Source organism: Scheffersomyces coipomensis (genome assembly GCF_036884675.1).
Source record: "Scheffersomyces coipomensis strain NRRL Y-17651 chromosome Unknown DFJ63scaffold_3, whole genome shotgun sequence".
In the NCBI taxonomy this organism is placed as follows: domain Eukaryota; kingdom Fungi; phylum Ascomycota; class Pichiomycetes; order Serinales; family Debaryomycetaceae; genus Scheffersomyces; species Scheffersomyces coipomensis.
In genome coordinates, this window is record NW_027042894.1 from 332,693 (window position 1) to 357,510 (window position 24,818).

The window sequence follows — 24,818 nt, forward strand, 5'->3', positions numbered from 1 at the left end:
TCTTGCGCGGCATTTGAAGACGGGAGGCTTACATAAGCCATCGGTGCACCATGCCATTTTCGATGAGGTTTAACAAAACAATCATATTTTTTTATTATCATTATCACTTTACTTCCCCAGAAAACCTATAATTAACTAATAGAGAAATATCATTATCAATCATTAAGGTTGTTGATAGTAAAATGAGTTCCATAAAAGAACCCGTTACTCAAGCTGAAGATGCAGGGAATGAAAAATATGTGTATCGAAAACGATCCAAAACGTTTACTGGATGCTTTACTTGTCGATCTAGAAAAATACGGTGTGATTTACAGAAACCACATTGCATGAAATGTATTAAAGCAGGATACATATGTTCAGGGTATGATATCAAGTTGCGGTGGTCATTACCAATTGAATTCAAACCAAATAAAAGCGGAAACTCTGTCCATTCTCAAGTGGTATTTAAGGATAAAGATAGTAGTAATGCGGAAGGTGGTGCTGATTCTACTGAATTCTTTCAAAGAAGAAACGTTGAATTTGTTGTATGGGATGAAAAGAAGAATTGTAAACCTTATGAAACTTATGAAGAAATGGATAAGGATTTAGGGATTTTGAATAATTCCGGAACTGATAATTTAGTTAGAACTGAAGGTAAAACAAAATTATTAGGACCGTTCGGAGTGTTTAGGGGTTCACAGACACCAAAGAGAGCAATTGCTTCAACATCAGTAAATCATGAAGCACCTAAGAAGAAACAAAAGGTTATTGAGGCTGCTTCTCCTGATAGAAGTAGTGTTATCAATAGCACATACGACACACCAAGTTCACACTATAGTAGTAAGAGAAGTTATGCTACTACACCAACAATTCCATTATCTGGTAGTAATGATAGTGCACCCCATGATCAATTGTGGTTATCGAATGAATTACGAGATGCAGCTTTGTTAACAGCCGCTGCTTTGAATGGTGATACTCAATATCTTGATTTCATGAATTTTCCAAATAATAACGATAAATCATCATCCCATATAAATACCAACGCATCATCTTCACCTCAACAGAACTTCAATTTAAACAATAATAGCTTTAATACTAATCAAAATGACTTTTTAAATTTAGTCTTCCATAGAAATCTCAGTAACTCATTAGGCACATCCAATAGTAATAATCATAATAATAATAATCATGCTAGTTCTGCAGGTAATGCAAGTAATTTAAGTCATGATACTACTAATATGGCGATGTCAAACTTGTTAAATGAAACTGAAACCACTATAGATCCAGATAATCAACATTTATACTACTCAAACTATAATAATTACTACTATAATAATCCATATCAATTAAATGAAGGTCTTGAGATTCATTTACATGCCTCATCCAAATTACAAAATGATGACGAAACTACAGACTTGGTAGATGGAGATCAATCGAATTCAGTACAAATGCCAACTTCAATAATGTCGATAGTCCAGAGTCATACTCAACCTATTGACATCGACTTATCCATTCCTACAACTTCATCATCTTCACCAAAAGCAGGCTTACCCACTACAGCTTTACAAGTACAACCATTGACACGTTATTTGTTAAACTATTATATCACCCAAGTGGCAGATTTAATGACAGTTATCCCCTTGACTGAAAATCCTTGGAAAACAATTTATTTCCCAAGAGCGGTGATGGCAATTGGAGAGCTTCTGGCTCTAGGACAAACATCAACCGCTAAGAATGCATTACTTAATGCATTATTGGCCGTTTCTGCATTCAACTTACAATCTAAATTTCCTAAGAATTCTGATTCGATGAAATATTATTTGAATTTAGGTATTAGATTAAGAAATCAAGCCAGTTTGTTTGTTAAACAGTTGTTAAATTCGAAATCTGATACTCAAGCTAGTATTGAACATTGTCTTTCCAATGAGAAATATAAAGATGTATTATGCGCAGTGATGACTATGATTAGTGTGGATTTAGTATGGGGGACAATGCAAGATACTAGTTTTTATATTAATTGGTGTGGGAAAGTTATAGCTACCAAGATGATTAATAAGAAGAAATTATCATCTAAAGCACGTATTTTACATCGAATTTTCCTGTCGTTGAAATTAATTCAAGATTCAACTTGTTTAGATGGAGAAAGTATTAAAGATGATTTTGAATCCACGGCTGGCCGAGGGTATGATGTTAATGGGGATAAATTTGCTAATAAATCTGAAGAGATGAAAAAGGGTAGAATTGATTTTATTGTTAATAGTACTATCAATAATATTGGTACTAATGGAAGTGGAAGTGTTAATTCCCCAAGTCCAGCTAAGAATACTTCACCATCTTTTGTTAATAAAAAGTTGATTAATACAAAAAAGAATGATGAGAATTTTGCAACCGATGCGTTATATGGTTTACCCAACTCGTTGATTATACTCTTCAGTGAAACTGTTACATTACTTCGTAATAAGATATATTATAAGGATGCTTCGACCTTACCTAAGAGTTTTGATGCTGATGTGACTGCATTGAATAAGAAATTATTGAATTGGAATCTTGATTGGCAATTATACGAAGGTCAACATACCTCTGAAGTGGTGAGAAGTTTGGAAGGTTCCATCAATGAAGATGAAGATTTACAAGATGATGGATTACACAATGTTGATCTTGAAGCTGAAAGTGACGCTAGGAAGAAATTCTATTCACCAATGCATGAAGCTACTTATCATCATATTTTATCATTTTATCATGCTTTAATGATTTATTTCTATCGATTAATTCGAGGAGTATCTACTCATAAGTTACAAACCAAAGTAGCCAAGACCTTGAATCATCTTAATTCGATTCAAACATTGATTGCAAGAGATGAAGCAGCTATAATTCCACTTTTCTGGCAAGGATTTATTGCCGGATGTGAGGCTGTATCACTTAATTTACAAATGGGATTTAAAAAGTGGGGGGCTGATATTGCTCAATACTTGGGAAGTTATTGGGGAGCTCGTCAAATTATGTTAGAAGTCTGGCGTCGGAAGAGAATGAACGAAGCTAGAGATGATTGGGTTAGTGTTATTCAAGATTGGGAAATGAACCTTATGTTGAATTAGACTAAGTATTTGTTTATTTACTTATTTGTCTGTTTATTTGTTTTGGTGGAATAAGCCATTCTGGTTTACATTCCCTTGCTCTACATGTAAATAGCATTGTACTATTGTTAATATTTATTTATAGAATTTTGTCGACGACCAACATGCTAAGGTCTTAATATAATGATTATAACTAATACTCGAACATTAAATGAAATGTAAATAACCTACGTGACTATGAGCATCGTCCAGTTGAACAAAGCACAATAGAATAATAACGATTGGTAAATACTAAATAGTAAATAAATTATGTTATATTTGTAACGAGAATGAAAAAACGCCTTAGGGAACAAAATAAAAATCGATTCGCAGCTAATTTATCGTCTCGAAAATCTAACGACTCCTCCTTCTCCTACTCCTCCTCTATTTCTCATCGTGAGCTACTGTTTGTCGCATGTCCATGCCTTACCTCACAGTGGACCTATTAGTGTACTACACTTAAATTAGCCTGAAATTTGTTACATATCCACAAAAAGGGTTCTCCTCTATAAATCGTTCAATACGCGGTATGTTCATTGTTACGCGTTAATTTAAAACAAAAATTGTCATTTTGTGATCGATGCGATTGATCAACACTAAAAATGGTAAACAACAACAAATAAACAAATAAATAAATAAATAAATGAAAACAATCGATGTACCTGATTTTCTATTTACCTTTCGATTGATGGTTTAATATGGGGCAGATTTTGGTTAACTATGGGCAAAGCTTCGAAGGAGTTAATTGCTATTTTGATTTATCAATGGTTTAAACAGGGCTTACACGTCTGACGCGTTACATTTTTAAACATTATTCCAATTCGTTTCGTGAACTGAAAAATTTTGTTTCATTCCTTAATTAAATTACTATTGTCATGGAAAAGGAGTCGTCTTGAAGATGTTGATCATGGATGGTATAAATATATCGATTGATTCCAACTTTAAAGCTTTTTAATATCCTTTCTTTTTCTTTTCTTTCATTAATCAATCAATCAACTATTAATTCATTCCAACTACTCCACACTCTTTTAATATATATAAAATGCAATACAAATTATTAACTGCCACTGCTATCTTAGCCGCCTCAGCTCAAGCTGCTTCTACTCTTTTAGATGTCGAAACCGTCACTGAAAACTCAACCACTGATGTCACCATCACTTCTTGTTCAAACAATGCTTGTGCCACCACTGTTGAAACCACCTCATTAACTGTTGTTACCACCACTGTTAACGGTGTCGAAACTATTTATACCACTTATTGTCCACTTACTGCTGAAGAATCCTCTCTTGCTGCTGAAGCTTCTGAAGAACCAACTCCATACACCACTTCCGTTGTTACCACTACTGTTGAAGGTGTTGAAACTGTTTACACTACTTACTGTCCAGTTTCTGCTTCTCTTGCTGCTGAAGCTTCTGAAGAAGCTGCTGAAGCTACTTCTACCCCATACACTTCATCAGTTGTTACCACCACTGTTGAAGGTGTTGAAACTATTTATACCACTTACTGTCCAGTTTCTGCTTCTGAAGCTGCTGAAGCCTCTGAAGAAGCTGCTGAATCCGCTGAAGAAGCTACTGCTGCTCCAACCACCGAAGCTGCTGCTCCAACTACTGAAGCTGCTGTTCTAGCTTCTTCATCTGAAGAAGTTACTTATGTTGAAGAAACTACCACTCCAGTTGTTACTGTTTCTACCGGTGTTGAAGCCACTGAAACTGATCAATTATACCTCACTTCATACTACAGTGTTCCAGAAGTTTCTGAATCTGCCGCTGCCAACACCACTCTTGCTGCTGTTGCCACTTATGAAGCTGGTGCTAACGCTCAAAAAGCCCTTATTGGTGCTGCTGGTATTGCCGGTTTAGCTGCTGTCTTATTATAAGCAACTTATTCATTATAGAATAATGTCTTTTTTTGTTATAATGACACAAATAATCACAATTTTGGGTATTTTTTTGGGGTTTCATCTTAAAAATAATAATTTAAAAGTTGATAGAAAAGATTGCACAACCGTCATACAACTTATACCAAAGACTGGTTCTTCGATCATTTCACATTAATATAATTTTTGTATTTTTAATTTTGTATTTTCGGGCACAATAAATTTTCTAGTTTTTACTAATTTATATTTATCTTAGATTTTCATATATAAACGTTTACTTTTTCGTATTATCTTTAATTTTCGTAGTACTTTTTGGTTTCATTTACATGGAATTTGCTTATTCTATATTTTTTATATTTATTTCTATTATACACTTGAATTTTATAAATTCATTCATTCTGGTACTTTAAATCTTAAAGAAGTACCTTCTATATAAATATTATGTAAGGCATCTTCAAATTCACCTCTTGCAACCAAATCAAGATATTTTCTATATAACAATAACGCGGTATAAGCATCTTCAATAGAATCATGATTCCCAGTTTGGACTTTTTCTTTCAAACATACATATGCCAAGAATTTTAAACTTAATTGTCTTTTATAGCTGCTTTTATAAAAAAATTCATTGGTATCTCTAATTTGTTCTCGAGGTACTTGAATATTAATCCCTCTAAAATCATTATATAACCCATGACCCACAAATACAACTCCCATGTTTAATAATAACCATAATTTTCTATATGTAGTTTGTAAAGTAACAAGATTCTTTTCTGATTTAATAGGATCCAAATCTCCTGGTTCTATACCTGAAAAATTAGTTAAATAATCATAAATTTCACTAGTATGAACAATATAATCATCAATGAAGGCCTTACCGAATAATGGACCGTCTTCACCTCTTATAACTGATAAACGAGCTAATGATAAGAATTTAGGCTTGATTAATTTCTTATCCCCATTATATCTAATTTCTACTTCATCGGGTCTTAAATTAACAAATTCAGCATCAATGGCAACTAAAGAACCGAATTGAGGAGCATCTGATTGTGTTAATAATTCATATTCTTTCTTATATCCTTCTCTGATAGTTCCTGCAAAATGATCTCTATATAAGATTGTAGAATTTAAAGAAGGGATCTTTGAAAATGTTTCAGTATGGAAATATTCAAATTTATTAGATGCAATCTCCGATGAATTATAAAGCAACATGATTGGTTTTTTCCAATTCGATGATAAATCAAACACTTCCGATTCAGGAATAGGCATAACTAAGAAATCATTGAATAAATACCATTTACCATTCGTTTTAATGAATGTAACTAAATTATGGAATCCAGTAGCTACTTCTGATTGATGATTTATCTCACATACATAACCTACCAAATCATATTTCAAATAATCTTTTGCATTATCAAATTGAGTGACTGATTGTTTAAATGCTAATGGAGTATCCAAATTTGGATTATTATTATTGAACACGTAAAATTCAGGAATCAACCATTGTTTGAAACTATTAATCAATTTATACTCTTCCGAAGATAAATTCACATTGATCGATAATAACGATGGGAATGATAAGATTGATTTACGAATTTCTAAATTATGAGGAAATTGATGAGGATGAGGTTGTTGACATGGGATGGTTTTGAATTGATTGACGGAATATTCAAGATATGTCACCAATGTAACATTTTTCCTAGCTGTATTAGGATTGGCAGGTTGTGGTTGTTGATTACTCCAATTTGGATTGATTAATATACTTAATTTATTCAAAGCATTACTTGGAGGAGTAACTAAATCAAGAGCAAACATTGACCCTCTTGATTTTTCATTAACTTGACATGCTTTACTCGTACTCTTGACTTGGATTTCAAAGGTAATTCCCATTAAATCAGCTAAGGGGTTTTTACCAGTTTGATTTAAGAAATCTTGATTTAATTGATTTATTAAGAAATTATTAAAATCAACTAATATATTCCTTAATCCCTTTGAATCAAGATTCTCACATTCATTGACATTAATTAATCCTCTTAAATTTGCATCTTTATTAATCAGTAAAACTTGAGACAAATTCGATATATTAACGTTATTGCCCTTTGCCTTCTCCATCATATCAAAAAGATATCCTAATTCATTCAAGATTGATGAACCTTGAGGATTATTATCATTTAATATAGTGTTGAAATCATTTGGTAACCATTCTTGTAATAAATTATTAAGGATCAAATAATGGAATTCAGGTTGGAAACGATATAATTGTAATAAAGAATTCACATACGAATTATTAATATGATTTTCTAAACCACAATGTTCTGTCTTATTATAAAAACTAAAATCAAAATCTCTTACTCCAAATTTGGAATATTTAATTTGAAGAATAGAATAACAATTAGGAATTTTATTAGCTGGGGATGATTTATATTGGAAAATACTATCATCTTCAGATGAATTAGAAACAGCTTCAGAGTCAATAGAAGTACTTGAATCTGTTTTTCTTAAAGTCTTAGAATTAGTTGATGCTCTTTCACTTATAAATTTAGGTACAATCTTTCCATCATGTGAATTATTAGATGAATCCTTTAATGATTGATATTTTTTATAAATATTCCGAGGACCATATTTAACTTTATCATAAGGAATGAAACCCTTTGTCTTTTCACTTTCCATTAATAAATCATGATCTATCTTATTGGGGATTCTTGCTAATTCTTTAGTAAACGTCAATTCATAAGGAAAAGCAGATAATAATTGTTCTTTATAATAAGGCATACCAATGATTGATAATGGGACATTATCATCAATACCAAATGGTCCATCCATAGGAGGCATGATTATATCTGGCTGTTCCAAAGGTTGAGGATATGATACGAAAGCTTTATTCATCGATAACGAATTGTTCAACGACCAAATATGTAAATATGAATAACTATCATTAAATGCTAAATAATCTCCATTATCACTTACTTCAAGATTTTGTAATAAGGGAGATTTGAATTGATGATGAGAAGCAGGTTGTAATTGAGATGATGGTAAAAGATCGGCTTGATAAATAGTACTATGAGTATGATCGAATACATCAACGAATTGTAATTGACCTGAATTTGATGCGATAACGGCGGTGTTAGATAATTTGGGAACGAATTTAACTGCTGAAGCACCAGCTGGGAATGGGATGGGAGCTAATGATTTCTTAGTTCTTATATCGAATAAATTAACTAATGGATCTAACGTTAATTCTGAATTAACTCCTGAATTTTGACCATGATGACCATGATGATTATGATAATATCTTCTTGCTCTTATAGATGCACCACAAGTTGCGATTAAATTATCATGCACATCAAAATCAAATATGACACCGGTATGAGCTTGAAATTCTTTAATGGAAACATTACCTATTGGATCAAACAATTCTATAGTACCGTTGCTCTTCCCAAGGATAAGAAATTTAGATAAATGATTTATAGATGTTATATTCCCATCATGATTAAAAGTAGTGATATTATTAGGTTTATTAATATCGAATTTGAATAATGATTTTTCTCCCCCGATTACCACTTCATTTATAGAATTACAATTTGTGGTTAATGAAGTTAAAGAATTTATTAAGTCATTATCATGATTTGACATTGAAAATCTCGTTAACCCTCTTCTATCATTAAAATTGATACAATTCGTCAGTAAGAACAAGATCCCATCACGATGAGTTAGATTTTTGAGGACTTTATTCTTATATAAGCTTGTTCTGAAACTAGTATAAGGGATTAATTGGAATGATTGTTGATAAGGATTAATTGAATTTGATGCCGAAAGAGTTGTGAATGATCGCGTAAACCCTTGGAAACTTCCATACCATAAAAGATTATAAACATGATCGAAAGTTATAGATGATATTTGAGATGGAGATGAGTTTGATGCTGATGTTGATGGTGAAGGATTATTTGGATCATCTGGTGGAGTATCTGTTAAAGGTATTCGTACCACTTCACTCCAACCTTCCATTATGAGTTATTGATTAGTAATTAATAGTTTAGGGAGAAGATTTTCTTCTTTTCAAGGTTGATGATTGATGAGAATGACTTTAGATTAGATTGATTGACTGATTCATATGAATTTATTAGTGTTTATGATCTATTATAATTTGAATAGCATTGATTCTTATGTATATATTGTTGTAAAAAACTAATTGTTATTTTCATCAACAGTAAAGAGGGTATATGCAGGATATTTTGGTCACCTGTCAAGTCATGTGGTTTAGATATCGTGATTTTGATCACGCCATAAATTTATTCCCCTTTTCGGATATCAAATTCCATATTTGGATGATTATAGTATGATATCATCATCCTCGGCAGATTACCTTTATAAATTAAATTAAATTTACTAATTTTAAATTAAAGTTATAGAAAAGATAAACAAATAAATTATGAAAAGGGTCATTATTATGAGATTGTGATTATTACCGAGACTTGTTTCTTGGTGTTTTTTTTAATTAAATGACTCCGTAGTAATGGTAATGGGTAGCAATGTATATACAATTTTGTGGTTAGAGAATGATGAAGTGGGTCAGAGGTTACAACCAGTTACAAAATGAATAGTAAATAACACCATTTACATGACACAACAACAATTGTATTACTGACTGTGTAACTAATGTCATCCATTCGGTACTTTATGGTTATCATTCATTCATTAATTATAGTAGTGACCATTATAGTCATTTAGACTTAGACTCCACCACCAAACAGAAACGCGGTATTTTCCTTCCTCTTTCCTGTATATTAAATTAGTATAAGAATCACTTATCTTCGAAACCTCGATAAGGAAAGTCATGGGGTTATATACAGTCTCTGGGTTTGTTATGACTCCATAACATAACACATGGATCAGATAACCGCCAAATAACTACTTGTGGTTAGTTGGTTTAAATATATATAGTTTCATATCCTGTGTTCCATTTGTTTACTTTTTAATAATTCCTTTCCTTTCCTCTCCTTTCCTGTTCTTACTTACCTAAGTTTTACTCCAGGTATTACTTATAACTCAATTATAACTCCTTCTCCCTGTCAATACCAACTATTGTCTCACCTCAAATCTCCCCCTCCCACCCACGTTGATTTTGCCGCCAAAATGTTTAAAGCCAGTTCTTATCTTCCACAATGGTTCAGAAAACCATCTTCAGTTTCTAAATCTACTACTTCAAGTGAAGATGCTGAAACTCCAAAGAGTTTTACTTTACCTGCTTTAGAAAATAAAAATCAATTGGTTAATATCTCCATGATTAATAATAAAGAAGATGAATCATTTGTGGATATTGAATATAGACAATTAACTTATGCTGAAGTGGCATTATTGGCTAAAGAAAAGAAAGCTCAAGCTCAAGCTGAAGCTCAATTAAATGGGGGTTCCAATAAGATTGGTGGTCCAATGATGAAGAAACGTCAAACTGATAGATTAAATTCAAATCAATATAATATTTTAATGAATGATGATGAAACTGATGATAAACCTGAAGTTAATGATGCTTATGAATCGTATAAATCAGATACAAGTTATCAAAAGAGTAAACAATATAAACATAAACAATTTGATTCTGTTCAAAAGAGAAAATTAAAGAAATCAGAAAGAAAAGCTTCTTTAAAACAATCATCATCATAATCATAATCATATTGGATTTATTCAATTAAATTCAATTCAATTCCCAAAAAAGTCTACTACCTATTCAAAATATAAAACATGATTTGATTTGTGATCTCTAATTTCCCTTTTTTAATATATTCCCTTTCTTTCTTTGCTATTTAAAATTAAAAATATTAATTTTTACACTGTGTGTTATTTATGTTTGCTATTTAATTTTGTTTGCTTTATATGTTTTTTGTTTTTTTTTAATTAGTTTATATTCTTATTATTTTTAGATTCAATTCTTATATCTCCATTCCGTTATAAATATAGAAAATTTAGTTCATTTACTTCATTTAAATTGAATTTAATTGGTAACCATGTAAGTTATTAGTTAATTAAAGTGGTGGTGGTGCGGAATCTGGGGGAATGTTATTTTTAACCTTTTTGTGGATGCTCTCTCCTTAACTCCCTAAATTACCACATTCTCGTTACCACAATCAACGCCAGATTAAGTCTTATCCAACCTAATTTAGAAATGTGTAAATTGAGTAGTGTTAAGTTAGATTGGATAAAGGTATGGATTACCTTCTTTTAGAATGACTTACAACCCAATTTGGATGAATGCAAATTCAAAAATATCAAAATTGTAGGAATATTTTTACACATTCTACACCAAATTGCTGCGAAAATAAATAAAACATAAATATAAAAGATTTTTTTTATTTACATTTTCTATATAATAATTTTTCATAACTATATATACTACTACTTATTCAAACAATTTATTATATTGTTCTTGTTCTTTCACCTTTTTATCATTTTCAATTGAGATTGGACTTTCGAAATCAGTGAATACTTTCGGAGTACCAATGAGTTCATCCCACCAATGAGATAATTGGATCAAACTGATTTTAGTAATGGTGGCCGGGAACGTTATATAACTATTGATAACGAATTTAAAGGCTTGATATACGTCATTGAAAGCGATTTTGAATTCATCGGTGAATGTTCTTTGTTTTCTGTTAAGGAGTTTTTCCTTTTCTACTGGATCAAGAATTGATTTTGATTTTTTAGTAGTAGTAGTAGTAGTAGTACTTGATTTTGAAATGATTGGATCGGAAGCTTTTTCTTCTTCTTCTTCATTAAGATCTGGGGTGGAGAAGAAGGGAAATCCTAAACCTTGGACTTTTTTATGAATTTGTTCATAATCTCCTAATTTGGCTTTGCCTAATTTAACATCATTTAAATGATTTAAATACATTGATTTGAATTTATTAATTGATTCAATTGATTTGGATAATCTATCAAAAGTATTTAATAATGCCACTAATTCAATTCTTCTAAATTTCAAATTTAAAGCTTGATCATCTTCAAATAAAATCTTCATGGCAGTTCCATATCCAATAATTTGAATTTTTCCCCACATTCTACATCTATCACATCCCACACAATCCATTATAGCACTAATATTTTTAAATCTTGCTCTGAATTCATCTTTTAAAAGGGGATCTTCAGAGAATAAAGTTGAAGTATCGAATAATTGATGTTGATTTAAAGCCGGAATGATATCTTCTAATAATAAATCATTATAAATATCTTTATTTTCTGATTCAGTTTCTTTGGAATGTAAGAAATGTTCCTTTTGAGTTGGAGAAATATCATCATAACCTGATTGAATGAATTGATTTAACGGTAAGATTTCAGCTAATTTCACAATTGATTGAGATATAATAGCATAATTGAAATAAATATTGGATAATCTTTCATTAAATGAACCAACCCTTTCCATAAAAACTTTTAAATTTGGATAAAATTCTCCTGTTTCAGCATCTAAATATTCATTTGATAAATGAACAGCAATAGATGCATGCATACCACTTACAATTCTATAGAATAAATTCTTTTCAATACATTGTTCTGGTTCAGAATCAATATGACTCATACTCATTGGATTCGTATTTGGGAAACAATTTTCACTATAAATAGCTTTCCAAACATCAAATGATTGAGCTCCACCATAACCGGTAAATCTTTCAGGAGATTTTAAAAGATTAACATAAACACAAGCATGATCTTCATCGAAATGAGAATAATCTAAATCTTCACAAGTATCGATTGATTCAGTTTCAATGGCATTATCTATAGCAGTGACATCAGGTAAGATGATTTTACCTAATTTACTTGGTTTTAAATTCTCATTATGAATGACTGACCAATTGAATTGATTAGAAGGTAAGATTTCAACTGCACAATTTTCGGTAGCACAGAAATGTTGAGCATTCCAAAATTTACATTGTTTATCTAAATCGATTTTGAAGTATTTAAAATATGAAGTTTTAACAAGTTCAGATATGGAAGGTCTTAAATTTTTATTTAATTCATCGATATAGGAGAAAGTTGTATTACAAGATGGAGTTATAATTTGAGAACAAAATTCAGGGGAGTCAAAGGGACTAAATTTGTATTGAGATAAGGGAGTTTGATTTGAAGATACGAGAGTGAAGGTGAAGGTGAAGATGAATAAAAGGGAAGATATGATATTAGTGAATTTCATGATTATTAATATGCAAAGGAGATATGGAGGGAGTGAGGTATGGAAGGAAGGAGGAGAGGAAGTAATATGATTGATTAAGTTGCGTTGATGACTGATGCAGATATGATATCTATGAATAGATATGGTAATGGATTATATGTTGTAAATACTGACAGGTGACTGCAATGGTATTTAAAAGGTATATGAGGAATGGTAGTGATTCTGCAATTAGATCTGGATAAGCTAATTGATTGATTGATTCACAACAAGTGTCTATAAGATACAATGAGATAGATTCAAGTCGTATACGATGAAAGAAGGGAGTTAGTTAATGTAAATTGATGTTGGGTTGTAAAAATGAACGGACTGTAAATTTCAGTCCATATATATTTTATTTTATTTTCTGCTAGTAGTTTATTTTTCAAATCAAATGATGGTTCACTTCAGTTTTTCTAAACGTTTCTTTCTTGTTCCTTTTGCCTTTTTTATTTTTTTATTTTTTGCCGCCAGTTAAAAACTGTTAACTATGAGAGAGAGAAAATAATAATTACTGCAATTTAGAACGGGTAAGAATCGAATGGGAATAATTATTATAATTAATTAACTATAACATCATTACTATGACTTAAAAGGTATACTTGTTCAATAGCATTCCTATAGTTACTTAACAAAGAATCTATTAATAATCATAGCGGGTATAGTAAAGTGAAACTGTATGTGAGTGAGTCAGTGAGTGCTTAAACCCATTCCTTCATTGATGATTTTTGCCCCCTTTTTGACACATAGTATAATTGTTTAACTATGTATATGTTCCTAATTGTAATTATGATGATGACGATGAACTGATTTATGATGAACTGATTCGATTAAACTAAACGGGCTTTGCTATTGATTATTATTATTATCTGCAGTCCGATCTACATGACGTGTTCACATCGGTGTCTTCCGAATTAGGTAATGACCATTATAATTAGCTAAACAAGTGGTGTGTCACCATTTTCTATTTATAACTAATTAATCATATTTAAACTATGCATTCATCATACCTCCCCGATATGTCCTATACCATATAACCCCCCTTTATTTCAATGTAACAACTCAACTCAACTCAACTCAAGTTAACTCTACAACTGCTGTCTCTTCCAATATTCTAATGACTTTTATTTTAGTTTATTTTATTCTATACACAAATTATCTATTACTATACAACTTTCATTCAATTAATTAATTAATTAATTATTAATTAATCAAATTTAATCTTTTTAGCAGTCTTGGTCATATCAACATCCTTATAAAAGGCTCCATATGCTGAATGAGTCTTCTTCTTAGTATGACCTCCAAACTTTAATAATTCATCAGGAACAGGTTGATTAGCTCCTCTTAAAATATTAATTAATCCTCCACTTAAATGTTTTTCAAGTTCAGTAAATAATGTATGAGCAATCCCAGTTTGGCCAGCTCTACCTGTTCTACCAATTCTATGCACATAATCTTCCACCGTTAATGGGAAAGTTAAATTAATCACAACTTTAACATTTGGAATATCTAATCCTCTAGCGGCAACATCAGTAGCTAATAAAAGTGATGATTCACCGGTTTTAAATGCATTTAAAGCTTGAGTTCTTTGTTGTTGGGATAAATCTCCATGAATAGCTGCCACATGATAATTATTTCTTTGTAAAAGACTTTCAATTCTACCGGCTTCCTTTTTATATAATGCAAAAATTAAAATTTTATCATTTGAATTTGATCCTGATTGATATTTCTTTAATAATGAAAGTAATTTTCTTTCCTTATCATATTGATCAATAACTTCCACAATTTGAGTAATTCTTTTATTAGCTGATAATTCATCTCTATCTCCAATACTAACTTTAACAGGATCATTCATAAAAGTATTAGCTAATTCTCTAACTTCTTTAGGCCAAGTAGCAGTAAACATTAATGTTTGTCTATCTTTTGATTTAGTACCACCAATAATATTTTTAATATCTTCTTCAAACCCTTTTTCTAACATTCTATCAGCTTCATCTAACACTAAATAATCAACTTCAGATAAATTTACAGCTCCATCATTCATTAAATCTAATAATCTACCTGGAGTAGCAACTACGACATTAGCAGTTCTTAATTTTTTCTTTTGATCATCTTTAGAAACACCTCCATAAATAGCAATACATTCAATATTAGTCTTACTAGTTAATTCAACTAAATTATCATAAGTTTGTAAGGCCAATTCACGAGTTGGGGAAATGGCTAATACACTTAATCCAGATTTACCTAAAGTTAAGATATTATTAATAGCAGGAACCCCAAATGCAAAGGTTTTACCGGATCCAGTTTCAGCAACACCAATAACATCTTTACCGGATAATAAATATGGCCAAGCAACAGATTGAATTGGAGTTGGTTTAGGGAATTTAGAAATAACAGATCCAATCTTAGTATCTAATTCAATTTGATCGAATGAGATGATTGGTCTTAAATTTAAATTATGAGGATCTTCAATAGTAACTTCATTTTCTGATAAGAATGAATCAACATCAGATTGAGATAAGGTGGTTAATGATGATGATTGAGCATATCCTTGAGATGATTGAGCTGATCCAGTGATGGTGGTAGTGAATTTTGGCCCTTTTGATTTCTTGTCTTTCTTTTCTTTCTTTTCCTTCTTATCTTTCTTGGATTCTTTTACTTCATCTGTTGATGATGATGATGATGATTTATCTTTCTTATGTTTCTTTTCCTTCTTTTCTTTCTTTTCTTTCTTTTCAGATTTACTTAATTTAACTTTCTTCTCAGTCACTTCTTCAGAAACATCTTCTTCAGAATGCTTTCTCTTCTTTTCTTTATGATCTTTACCCATCTTGTTTGTTGATTTTGAATGAATGATCTAACTAACTTAACTGTATATTTAATTTTTTAATAATTTTTTTTTTCATACTGGAGTATAATGATGAGCCGCACAATGAGCTAACAATTTTTCAATACATTGATTTAAATCATATGAAATAAGAATTGACTGCAAATTTAATAATTTAGTCATATGTTCGGAAAACTTGTATAATTGAACCGGAGAAATTCAATTGAGCTGTACAGTTATGTTAAGGTCGAAGTTGTTAGTTGTTTAAGTAGTAATTTTTATAGACCATGAAAGAATTGGATGTCAGTTAATATACTCTATTTCACTTTAATACAGAGTCAGAGATAAGAAATTCCTGAAACTACTCATTATATATCATATACATCATTTGCATACACTTAAAATCATTCAATTATTCCTTAATATATAACTATATTTCCATCGTATAGATCTGCAACAATCCTCAGAATTACTCTAATGCGCAGTAAATACCATCATTAACTAGACTCATTTTTTCGACATTTTTCTTAAAACTGATGGACATTTCTTTGGGCCACGTCTGCGACATTTTGTTGGCTTTCCATTTTTTTTTTCAGAGAGATTGTTGTTGTGACATTCGACTCAAAATCTTAACTTAAAATTTCCAACCATTCGATTTGAGACATCTAATTTAGTTTGGAATTAGACGACACGTTCAATTCATCGTTCTTTGTTTGATACGTTTGATCATATCAGATTGCATTCAGTGGGTATAGTTGAATCAGAAAAAGAAAGATCAAAGAACAAGATCATCATGTCGAGTAGAAGAAGAGCTTATCCACAACCTCAATATGCTGCTGATCCAGTTACTGGATCTCCAGCTTTGCCATCACCAATCACAGGTAATCAATATCAACAACAACAAACTGGGTTAGGAATCCCTACTCCTACTGCTTTGGATCATGCCACTCAACAATTCTCCAATTTAAACCTTGGTACTGGTAATACAGCTTCCAATTCACCTTACGCCCCACAAGTTAATCAATTCAATCAATACCAAGGTCAACAACCTCCACAACCAGCCAGTCCTCAACAAAATTATAATCAAGGTGGTAGTCAATATCAAGCCCCAATTGGAGGTCAAGCTCAATCTGGTTCTTATTATAATCAAGTAGATAATATAAATCCTGCTTTACCTTTAAATCAATTATATACAACTGATTTATCAAGAGAATTACCTCCTTCCATTACTGATTTAACCTTACCTCCTCCACCTATAGTTTTACCTGCAAATACCACTTTAGTTCCTAATTCAGAAACTTCCAATGCTTCACCTGATTATTTTAGATCAACTTTAAATGTTGTCCCAAATAGTTCATCATTATTAAAAAAATCAAAATTACCTTTCGCTTTGATTGTGAAACCTTACAATGCTTTAACTGTTGAAGCTGAACAAATCACCGTCACATCAGATACTACCATTAGTAGATGTCGTCGTTGTAGGGGTTATATTAATCCTTTTATTACTTTAGCTGAAAATGGAAGACGTTGGAGATGTAATTTTTGTAATTTATTAAATGATATTCCATCATCATTTGAATATGATGAAATTAGTGGTCAAGTTAGAAATAAATTTGATAGAGTTGAATTAAATCATGCTGTGGTTGAATTCATTGCTCCAAAAGAATATATGGCAAGAAGTCCTCAACCTATAGTTTATACTTTTATTATTGATGTATCTATAAATGCTGTTCAAAGTGGTTTAACTGGTACTATTACAAGAACCATCTTAGAAAGTTTAGATAGAATTCCAAATGTTAATAAAACTGCTAAATTGGCTTTTATTGGGGTTGATTCTAATTTACATTATTTTAGATTTAATGAAGGGTTAGAAGGAGTTGAAACTTTAATTGTATCTGATATTGATGAACCTTTCTTACCAACTCCAGATGGTTTATTAGTTAATTTAGAAGAAAATAGACCTGCCATTGAAAAATTATTATTAGATTTCCCATCTTATTTCGAAGGTACTGGTAATCAAGGTTTTGCTTTAGGTCCAGCTTTAAAATCAGGTCAAAAATTAATCGGTCATATTGGTGGTAAATTAATTTGTTTCTCATCTTCTTTACCATCTGTTGGTGAAGGTAAATTAACTATCAGAGATGAATCAGGTGTTGCTGGTAAACCAAAGGAAGCTAAGACTTTATTAACTGCCGCTGATAGTTTCTATAAATCTTTTGCTGTTCAATGTAATTCTTCTCAAGTTACAGTTGATTTATTCTTAACTGCTTCCGGTTATCAAGATGTGGCAACTTTAGCTAATTTACCTCGTTATACTGCTGGTCAAACTCATTTCTATCCTGCTTGGACAAGTGCTAAGTTCGGTGATGTTACTAAATTATCTAAAGAAGTTAGTGATCATTTATCTCAAGATATTGCTATGGAAGCTGTATTAAGAGTTAGAGGTTCAACTGGATTTAGAATGAGTTCTTTCTATGGTAATTTCTTTAATAGATCTTCAGATTTATGTTCTTTCCCAACTTTCCCAAGAGATCAAAGTTATTGTATTGAAATCTCCATTGAAGAAAATGCTACTAAACCAGTAGTTTATTTCCAAGCTGCTGTATTACATTCAACTTCATTTGGTGAAAGAAGAATTAGAGTATTGAATTTAGCTTTACCAACTTCAAGTAAGTTAAATGATATTTATGCATCTGCTGATCAATTAGCCATTGTTAATTTCTTTACTCATAAAGCTATTGAAAAAGCTTTATCATCAACTTTACAAGATGCAAGAGAATTCTTAACTAATAAAGTTATTGAAATTTTAAATCTTTATAAAAAGGAATTAGTTGCTGGAAATGTTTCTGGTGCTTCACCATTACAATTATCAACTAATTTAAGAATGTTACCATTATTATTATTTTCACTAACTAAACACTTAGGTTTTAGATCTGATAGAGTTCCTTCCGATCATAGAGCTGCCGCTCTTAATATTCTTGGATCAGTTCCAATTAAACAATTAATCAAATCAATTTATCCAACTGTTTATGCTTTACATAATATGCCTGATGAATGTGGTTTACCAGAACGTTTAATTCAACATAATGAAGAAACTGGTGAAGATGAAGAAATCAATACCACTAATATTTTATTACCAGAACCAATGAATGGTTCTAAAGCTGCATGGGAAAATTATGGATTATACTTGGTTGATAATTCAAGTGAATTATTCTTATTTGTATCAGGTAATGTGGTTCCAGGTTTAGTTCAAGATTTATTCGGTACTGATAATTTATATGATATTGTAACTGGTAAAACTGAATTACCTGAATTTAGTGTGGAAGAATCCGAATTTAATTATAGAGTTCGTCAAATCATTGGTAAACTAAGAGAACAAAATGATTCAGTGGTATGGAAGAGTTTATTTGTTGTCATTGGTGGTTCATCAAATGAACCAATTGAAATCTCTCAACAACGTGATTTAACCGCTTTAAGAATGTGGGTTTATAGTTGTTTAGTTGAAGATAAAACAGGTGGTGAACCTTCTTATAGAGATTTCTTAACTTCTTTAAAAGCAAAAGTAACTCAATAATTCTTTTCGTGAGTTAAATTTCATAAGAGAAGAGGGAGAAAGAGATGTTATTTCATTAAAAAAGCCGAACTCAACTTTTATATTTTATAATTTTTTATATAGTAATCATTATTGTTAATTTACATTGTCATATTTTTTTGTAAAATTAAGTTACATTTAATATTATTCTTATTTACATTAAACATACTATAGTCATGATTTTCATATACTCTTTCTTTTGTATTTGGTCTACTAGGTTTCTTTTATCATTCTCTACTTTAGGATGTGATCTTTCATAGTCTACCAAAGTATTATCTGAGTCATAACCATTATCATTTTCGATACCAACATCATATACAGCAGTAAAATTGTCATTGAATAAGTACCGTAATTTTGAATCTGAATCATATCCAGAAACATCATCCACAACCCCATTAAAGTCAAATATGTCAAAATATTCTGAATTAATTTCATTTAGCAATTTGGCAATTTCTTTTGGTTTTGTTATCAAATTTGATGGGATTGGTTCACCAAATTTATTATAATATTTAGATATAATAATTCGAAAGTTTGAAAAAACGTCACTCTACATGTAACTTGGCTTATATGGTACTTGTCGGATTTTAAAATGTGCTCTGTTTCTAAAGGTCCAAATCCTATGAAAATAAGTTGTTGGTAAAGTTCGGATATATTTCTGATGAAAACGTAGAAGGACGAGATTAATAAATCTTAAATAGCAATATAAATCTACTCTAATCAAACATATAATCTACTTTAGTTATAGTAATTTCTTCATCCTAATAGGAATCATCTCTTTCTTTCTTAACCTCAAGTTTTACACAATATTTACAGTTCTCATTCGTCTTCTACCAAAGTTTCATCTGAATAATAACCATCTTCATCAGAATCATCAATTATATCTGAGTAGTAGGCCATTATTGTTTTATCAGTATCATAACCATAATCATAACCATCATCATCATCATCATCATCATCATCTTCTTCTTCAAATATATCAAAATATTCTAGACTGGTTTCATTTAACAAATCAGCTATTTCTTTTGGTTTTGTTATCAAATTTGGAGGGATTGGTTCTCCATATTTTTCGTAGTAAATGTAAAGAAGATTTATATAATTGGACATAATATGGGCTGAATGACGTTCATGGCAAGGTAAACTTGGAATTTGTGTAATAATGAAATGCTCAGAAGAAGCTGCCGCAATAATGCTTTCTTTATATTCATTATCATCATTTTCTTTATTGCAAGGTATAATCAATTCTTTAAAATCAAGATTTGAAACTTCTAGTTCGGGCATATTATCCAACCCTAATATAGTTAAAGTTTTCACATAAGTAGTAAAGTGAGTAATATTATCCTCATCTATAAAAAAATACCCGATTAGCGTAAGATTTTCTAATAATGTATCTCCAAGCAAAACATCGATAGGACTCACAAAATCTCTCAAAACTAAGTTTTTGATAATGGACCTATGTTTTCTAATGAAAAAAGAAAAATTATAACTTGTAATGTAATCCTTGCATTCAAAGCCTATAGTTTCAAGATTGGGAAAATAAAGATGAGTTATATCATCAATTATTATAATACGTTGGCCAATATAAAGCTCTTCAAGTGGTTCTCCTTCAAGCCAACCTAAAGATATTTTTAACATCTCTTTCCATATATCATGATAATCTATGAGATATCTTATATTGTCAGTTTCGAATCTGAAACCAATTATTCCATTTAATTGTTTGAACAAACTTGGCGGAGGAATTTTATAGTTATGACATGGTTCATCTCCAACTGATTTATAAATGTAAACCTTAAATTTGAAGCTGCCTAATCTAGCACATTTATTCATTTTTTCTAAGAGATCAAACATACTTGTTCCGTTATCATTTATGCCTAATTTGAACTGTAAAGTTATAACTAAAGGATTATTAGAGTCAAATTTATGAGCGTTGTCAATGAAGCACTGCAGTGATTGTTCATAAGGAATAGGAATTGTGTAATCACTAATGTTGTGTTTCAAGAGTAGACCATGTACAGATAGTTCAGGTAAGAGCAATTCTTCAACATCATTTAAAGTAGTATCTACTTGAAGAACAAGTTTTGAGATTCCTTCAAATTGGTTAGGTAATGGAGTATGGACATTAGATGGATCTTGGATTCTATATTGTTCCGTACCATAGGTTTGTTTTGTAGAATCAACAATCATTGAGTATTTTGAATACTAAATAATTGATCTTAATTTGTTCCTTATTTATCATGTAAATGAGAAACGTCAAAACCCTGTGACTGTAATTTCCTTATTCATTTCCTTATTCCCAACTGTTGCCCTGATTGGAATTGTTTTCTAAATTCTAGAGTAACTTTAATTATAAAGCTTTCAAAAGAAGAAATTAAGTTGCTGAACCATACGATACAATAGAGATACAAATGATTTGATCTGGAAATCTAGCATTTCAGAGAAAATAAAAAATCATACTTCAGCTCTAGGGGGCTAAATAAACATATTTAAAAAAGTGTTGCAAAACCGAAAAAAAAGTATAAATACAGCGCAATCCCCCCAACTTCAAGTTTTTATTTGACTACACAAATATTTTCAAATATACATCTCAAGCTATATGTCCACTTTGTCTTATATCTTATATCTTATACTGGTTTTTATTTGAATTGAATCAATTAATATTGCTTAAATTTCCTATTTCTATACTTTATAATATTTCTATCCATTATCATAAATAACAAATTCGTTAATCAAACTTAGATGTAGTTTCTTATTCTGTGATTATTCTCTACCATTATCTTTTAAAAACTTTTAAACGTTAATTTCTTTTTCTGATTCCCAGCGATTATAAATTGTTGGATCTTTAAAATATCTCAACTCAATCTAGATCAATCTATTTTTAGAGTTATCTAACTAAACTTATGAATACGAGAAATACTTTATCTTAGTGATGGAGGGAAAAAAGTGGGGATGTAACCCACTTCATTTTTGTTGGTCATTCAATCATGTACTCACACCCCATATTAGTCATCAATCTTTTAAATTGCATATTCATGATTATAAACGAGTCTGGAAATGTGTAAAACCCTTCTTAAACGGTGGTTGACATACATCATATCTTTAGATTATTTCAACGAGGGATGGGGTACACACAATTTCCCATAGTCGCACAAATTTTGAAAAAATGTTGCAAAACCGAAAAAAAACTATAAATACTTTTGAATCGCCCACAAGAAAAAAATAGTTTTGGTTTTTTGACTGCTCGGAGAGCCCACAATAAGCACAAAGGCTTAAGAAAGAAGCTTAATCAACTCTCTTAATCTCTTTCATAATATTTACATTTATTATTTATATTACATCTTAAATAGCTATTTCCACTAAAACTCTTTTGGAATTTAATTTACACCAATAAGAACCGTCTTTATTAACCTCATATTTTGAATTATTCTTTTCTTAGTCGTCTTCTACCAAAGTTGCATCTGAATAATAACAATCATCTTCATCAAATCTATTTGAATAGTGCACAAATATTGTTCGATCTGTATCGTAACCTTCATCATAGTCATCATTAAAATTATCATCTTGTTCAACATCAAAATATACTGGATCATTCTCATTTAGCAAAACAGCGATTTCTTTTGGTTTTGTTATTAAATTTGCAGGGATTGGCTCTCTATATTTTTCGTAGTAAATGTAAAGAAGATTTATGTAATTTGACATAATACTGGATGAATAGTTTTCATGGCAAGGCAATGCTGCAATTTGTGTAATAATAAAATGTTCCGAAGAAGCTGCTTTAATTATATTCTCGTTTATTGGAAAAAGATATCCTTCTTCAAGTTTGCTACGGCGCAGTATTATAAATTCTTTGAAATGAAGATTTGATACTGTGAGATCAGGTATACTACGTGACCCCAAGATAGTTAAAGTTTTCACGTAATTAGTAAAATGAATAATTTCATCTTCATATAATATTAAATATCCCATTATGGTAAGATTTTCCAATAATGTATCTCCAAACAACACATCAATAGGACTCTTAAAGTCTCTCAAAATTAAGTTTTTGATAATGGATCTATGCTTTCTAATGAAAAAAGAAAAATTATAACTTGTAATGTAATCCTTGCATTCAAAGCCTATAGTTTCAAGATTGGGAAAATAAAGATGAGTTATATCATCAATTATTATAATACGTTGGCCAATATAAAGCTCTTCAAGTGGTTCTCCTTCAAGCCAACCTAAAGATATTTTTAACAAATCTTCCCATATATCATGATAATCTATGAGATATCTTATATTATCAGTTTCGAATCTAAAACCAATTATTCCATTTAATTGTTTGAACAAACTTGGCGGAGGCATTTTAAAGTTATGATATGGTTCATCTCCTACTGATTTATAAATGTAAACCTTAAATTTGAAGCTGCCTAATTTAGCACATTTATTCATTTTTTCTAAGAGATCAAACATACTTGTTCCGTTGTCCTCTAATCCAAGTTTAAACTGTAAAGTTATAACTAAAGGATTATTAGAGTCAAATTTATGAGCATTGTCAATGAAGCACTGCAGAGATTGTTCATAAGGTATAGGAGTTGTGTAATCATTAATGTTGTGTTTCAAGAGTAGACCATGTACAGATAGTTCAGGTAAGAGAAATTCTTCTTCAAAAGTATCATTTAATGTAGTGTCTACCAGAAGGACTATATTTGGGACTCCTTCGAATTGGTTATGCAACGTAGTACACAGGCAAGTTAAATCTTGGATTTTGGATAAATCAGTATCTTGAGCTTGACCAACAATTGTATAATTAGACATTGCTTGGGTTACTACAAGATTATTTTAAAAATGAAATAACTCTGAATTTCAACTTATATTTATCTTGCAATTATTTTTACATAACAATAAATTTTGTTGTTGCTGTTTTTATGGTTTCCCTTTTTTTTGCAGTTACCTAATTTGAGACAACTTGAAAACTAAAAAAGAAATCCAAAAAGTAATCTGAGAATTGATCTGATATAACTTTGAATCATAAATTTTAAGAGTGTAGAAATCTATCTATTCCCCTTATTTTGGTTTCAAATTGGTTATATTTATATGAGACAAATATTAGTTATGTTGAGTAGTCAATTTGTTTCTCTTATATGCTTTACACAATACGCGTCACTTGTTATTTGTAATTTATTTAATATTTTATTTTAGCTATCTGTTGCAAACACCTCTCTTATGTGAAATATTCCGATAATAAAGTACACAAGATCATTAGAAAA

At 30.6% G+C, this 24,818-nt stretch overlaps 9 protein-coding genes across 9 annotated transcripts; 4 read left to right on the forward strand and 5 right to left on the reverse strand. All coding sequences in view use genetic code 12, as the record gives it.

The window, feature by feature from the left end:
• Nucleotides 1-182: 182 nt before the first annotated feature.
• ARG81 (Arg81p) lies at nt 183-3,074 on the forward strand (the record flags this gene model as incomplete). The annotated part of the gene is made up of 1 exon (XM_064905952.1): nt 183-3,074. The coding sequence occupies one exon, from the start codon at nt 183-185 to the stop codon at nt 3,072-3,074; it is 2,892 nt and encodes a 963-aa protein (XP_064762348.1).
• Nucleotides 3,075-3,752: 678 nt separating this feature from the next.
• PGA6 (Pga6p) lies at nt 3,753-5,296 on the forward strand. Its single transcript, XM_064906913.1, has one exon. It carries the CDS (start codon nt 4,135-4,137, stop codon nt 4,966-4,968), a length of 834 nt encoding a protein of 277 aa, XP_064762349.1. The 5' UTR covers nt 3,753-4,134; the 3' UTR covers nt 4,969-5,296.
• A 65-nt stretch (nt 5,297-5,361) lies between these two features.
• On the reverse strand, nt 5,362-8,970 carry DFJ63DRAFT_286147 (poly(A)-specific ribonuclease; the record flags this gene model as incomplete). The annotated part of the gene is made up of 1 exon (XM_064904950.1): nt 5,362-8,970. One exon carries the CDS (start codon nt 8,968-8,970, stop codon nt 5,362-5,364), a length of 3,609 nt encoding a protein of 1,202 aa, XP_064762350.1.
• Nucleotides 8,971-10,098: 1,128 nt separating this feature from the next.
• DFJ63DRAFT_312348 (uncharacterized protein) lies at nt 10,099-10,626 on the forward strand (the record flags this gene model as incomplete). The annotated part of the gene is made up of 1 exon (XM_064905953.1): nt 10,099-10,626. The coding sequence occupies one exon, from the start codon at nt 10,099-10,101 to the stop codon at nt 10,624-10,626; it is 528 nt and encodes a 175-aa protein (XP_064762351.1).
• A 733-nt stretch (nt 10,627-11,359) lies between these two features.
• ERO1 (ER oxidoreductin) lies at nt 11,360-13,144 on the reverse strand (the record flags this gene model as incomplete). The annotated part of the gene is made up of 1 exon (XM_064908058.1): nt 11,360-13,144. The coding sequence occupies one exon, from the start codon at nt 13,142-13,144 to the stop codon at nt 11,360-11,362; it is 1,785 nt and encodes a 594-aa protein (XP_064762352.1).
• A 1,222-nt stretch (nt 13,145-14,366) lies between these two features.
• DBP3 (RNA-dependent ATPase) lies at nt 14,367-15,989 on the reverse strand (the record flags this gene model as incomplete). Its single annotated transcript, XM_064905004.1, has 1 exon — nt 14,367-15,989. One exon carries the CDS (start codon nt 15,987-15,989, stop codon nt 14,367-14,369), a length of 1,623 nt encoding a protein of 540 aa, XP_064762353.1.
• Nucleotides 15,990-16,384: 395 nt separating this feature from the next.
• DFJ63DRAFT_101504 (protein transport protein SEC24) lies at nt 16,385-19,700 on the forward strand. Its single transcript, XM_064903145.1, has one exon. The coding sequence runs from the start codon at nt 16,780-16,782 to the stop codon at nt 19,558-19,560; it is 2,781 nt and encodes a 926-aa protein (XP_064762354.1). The 5' UTR covers nt 16,385-16,779; the 3' UTR covers nt 19,561-19,700.
• A 694-nt stretch (nt 19,701-20,394) lies between these two features.
• Nucleotides 20,395-21,759, reverse strand: DFJ63DRAFT_312352 (uncharacterized protein; the record flags this gene model as incomplete). The annotated part of the gene is made up of 1 exon (XM_064905954.1): nt 20,395-21,759. One exon carries the CDS (start codon nt 21,757-21,759, stop codon nt 20,395-20,397), a length of 1,365 nt encoding a protein of 454 aa, XP_064762355.1.
• A 1,245-nt stretch (nt 21,760-23,004) lies between these two features.
• On the reverse strand, nt 23,005-24,366 carry DFJ63DRAFT_312353 (uncharacterized protein; the record flags this gene model as incomplete). Its single annotated transcript, XM_064905955.1, has 1 exon — nt 23,005-24,366. The coding sequence occupies one exon, from the start codon at nt 24,364-24,366 to the stop codon at nt 23,005-23,007; it is 1,362 nt and encodes a 453-aa protein (XP_064762356.1).
• Nucleotides 24,367-24,818: the final 452 nt, after the last annotated feature.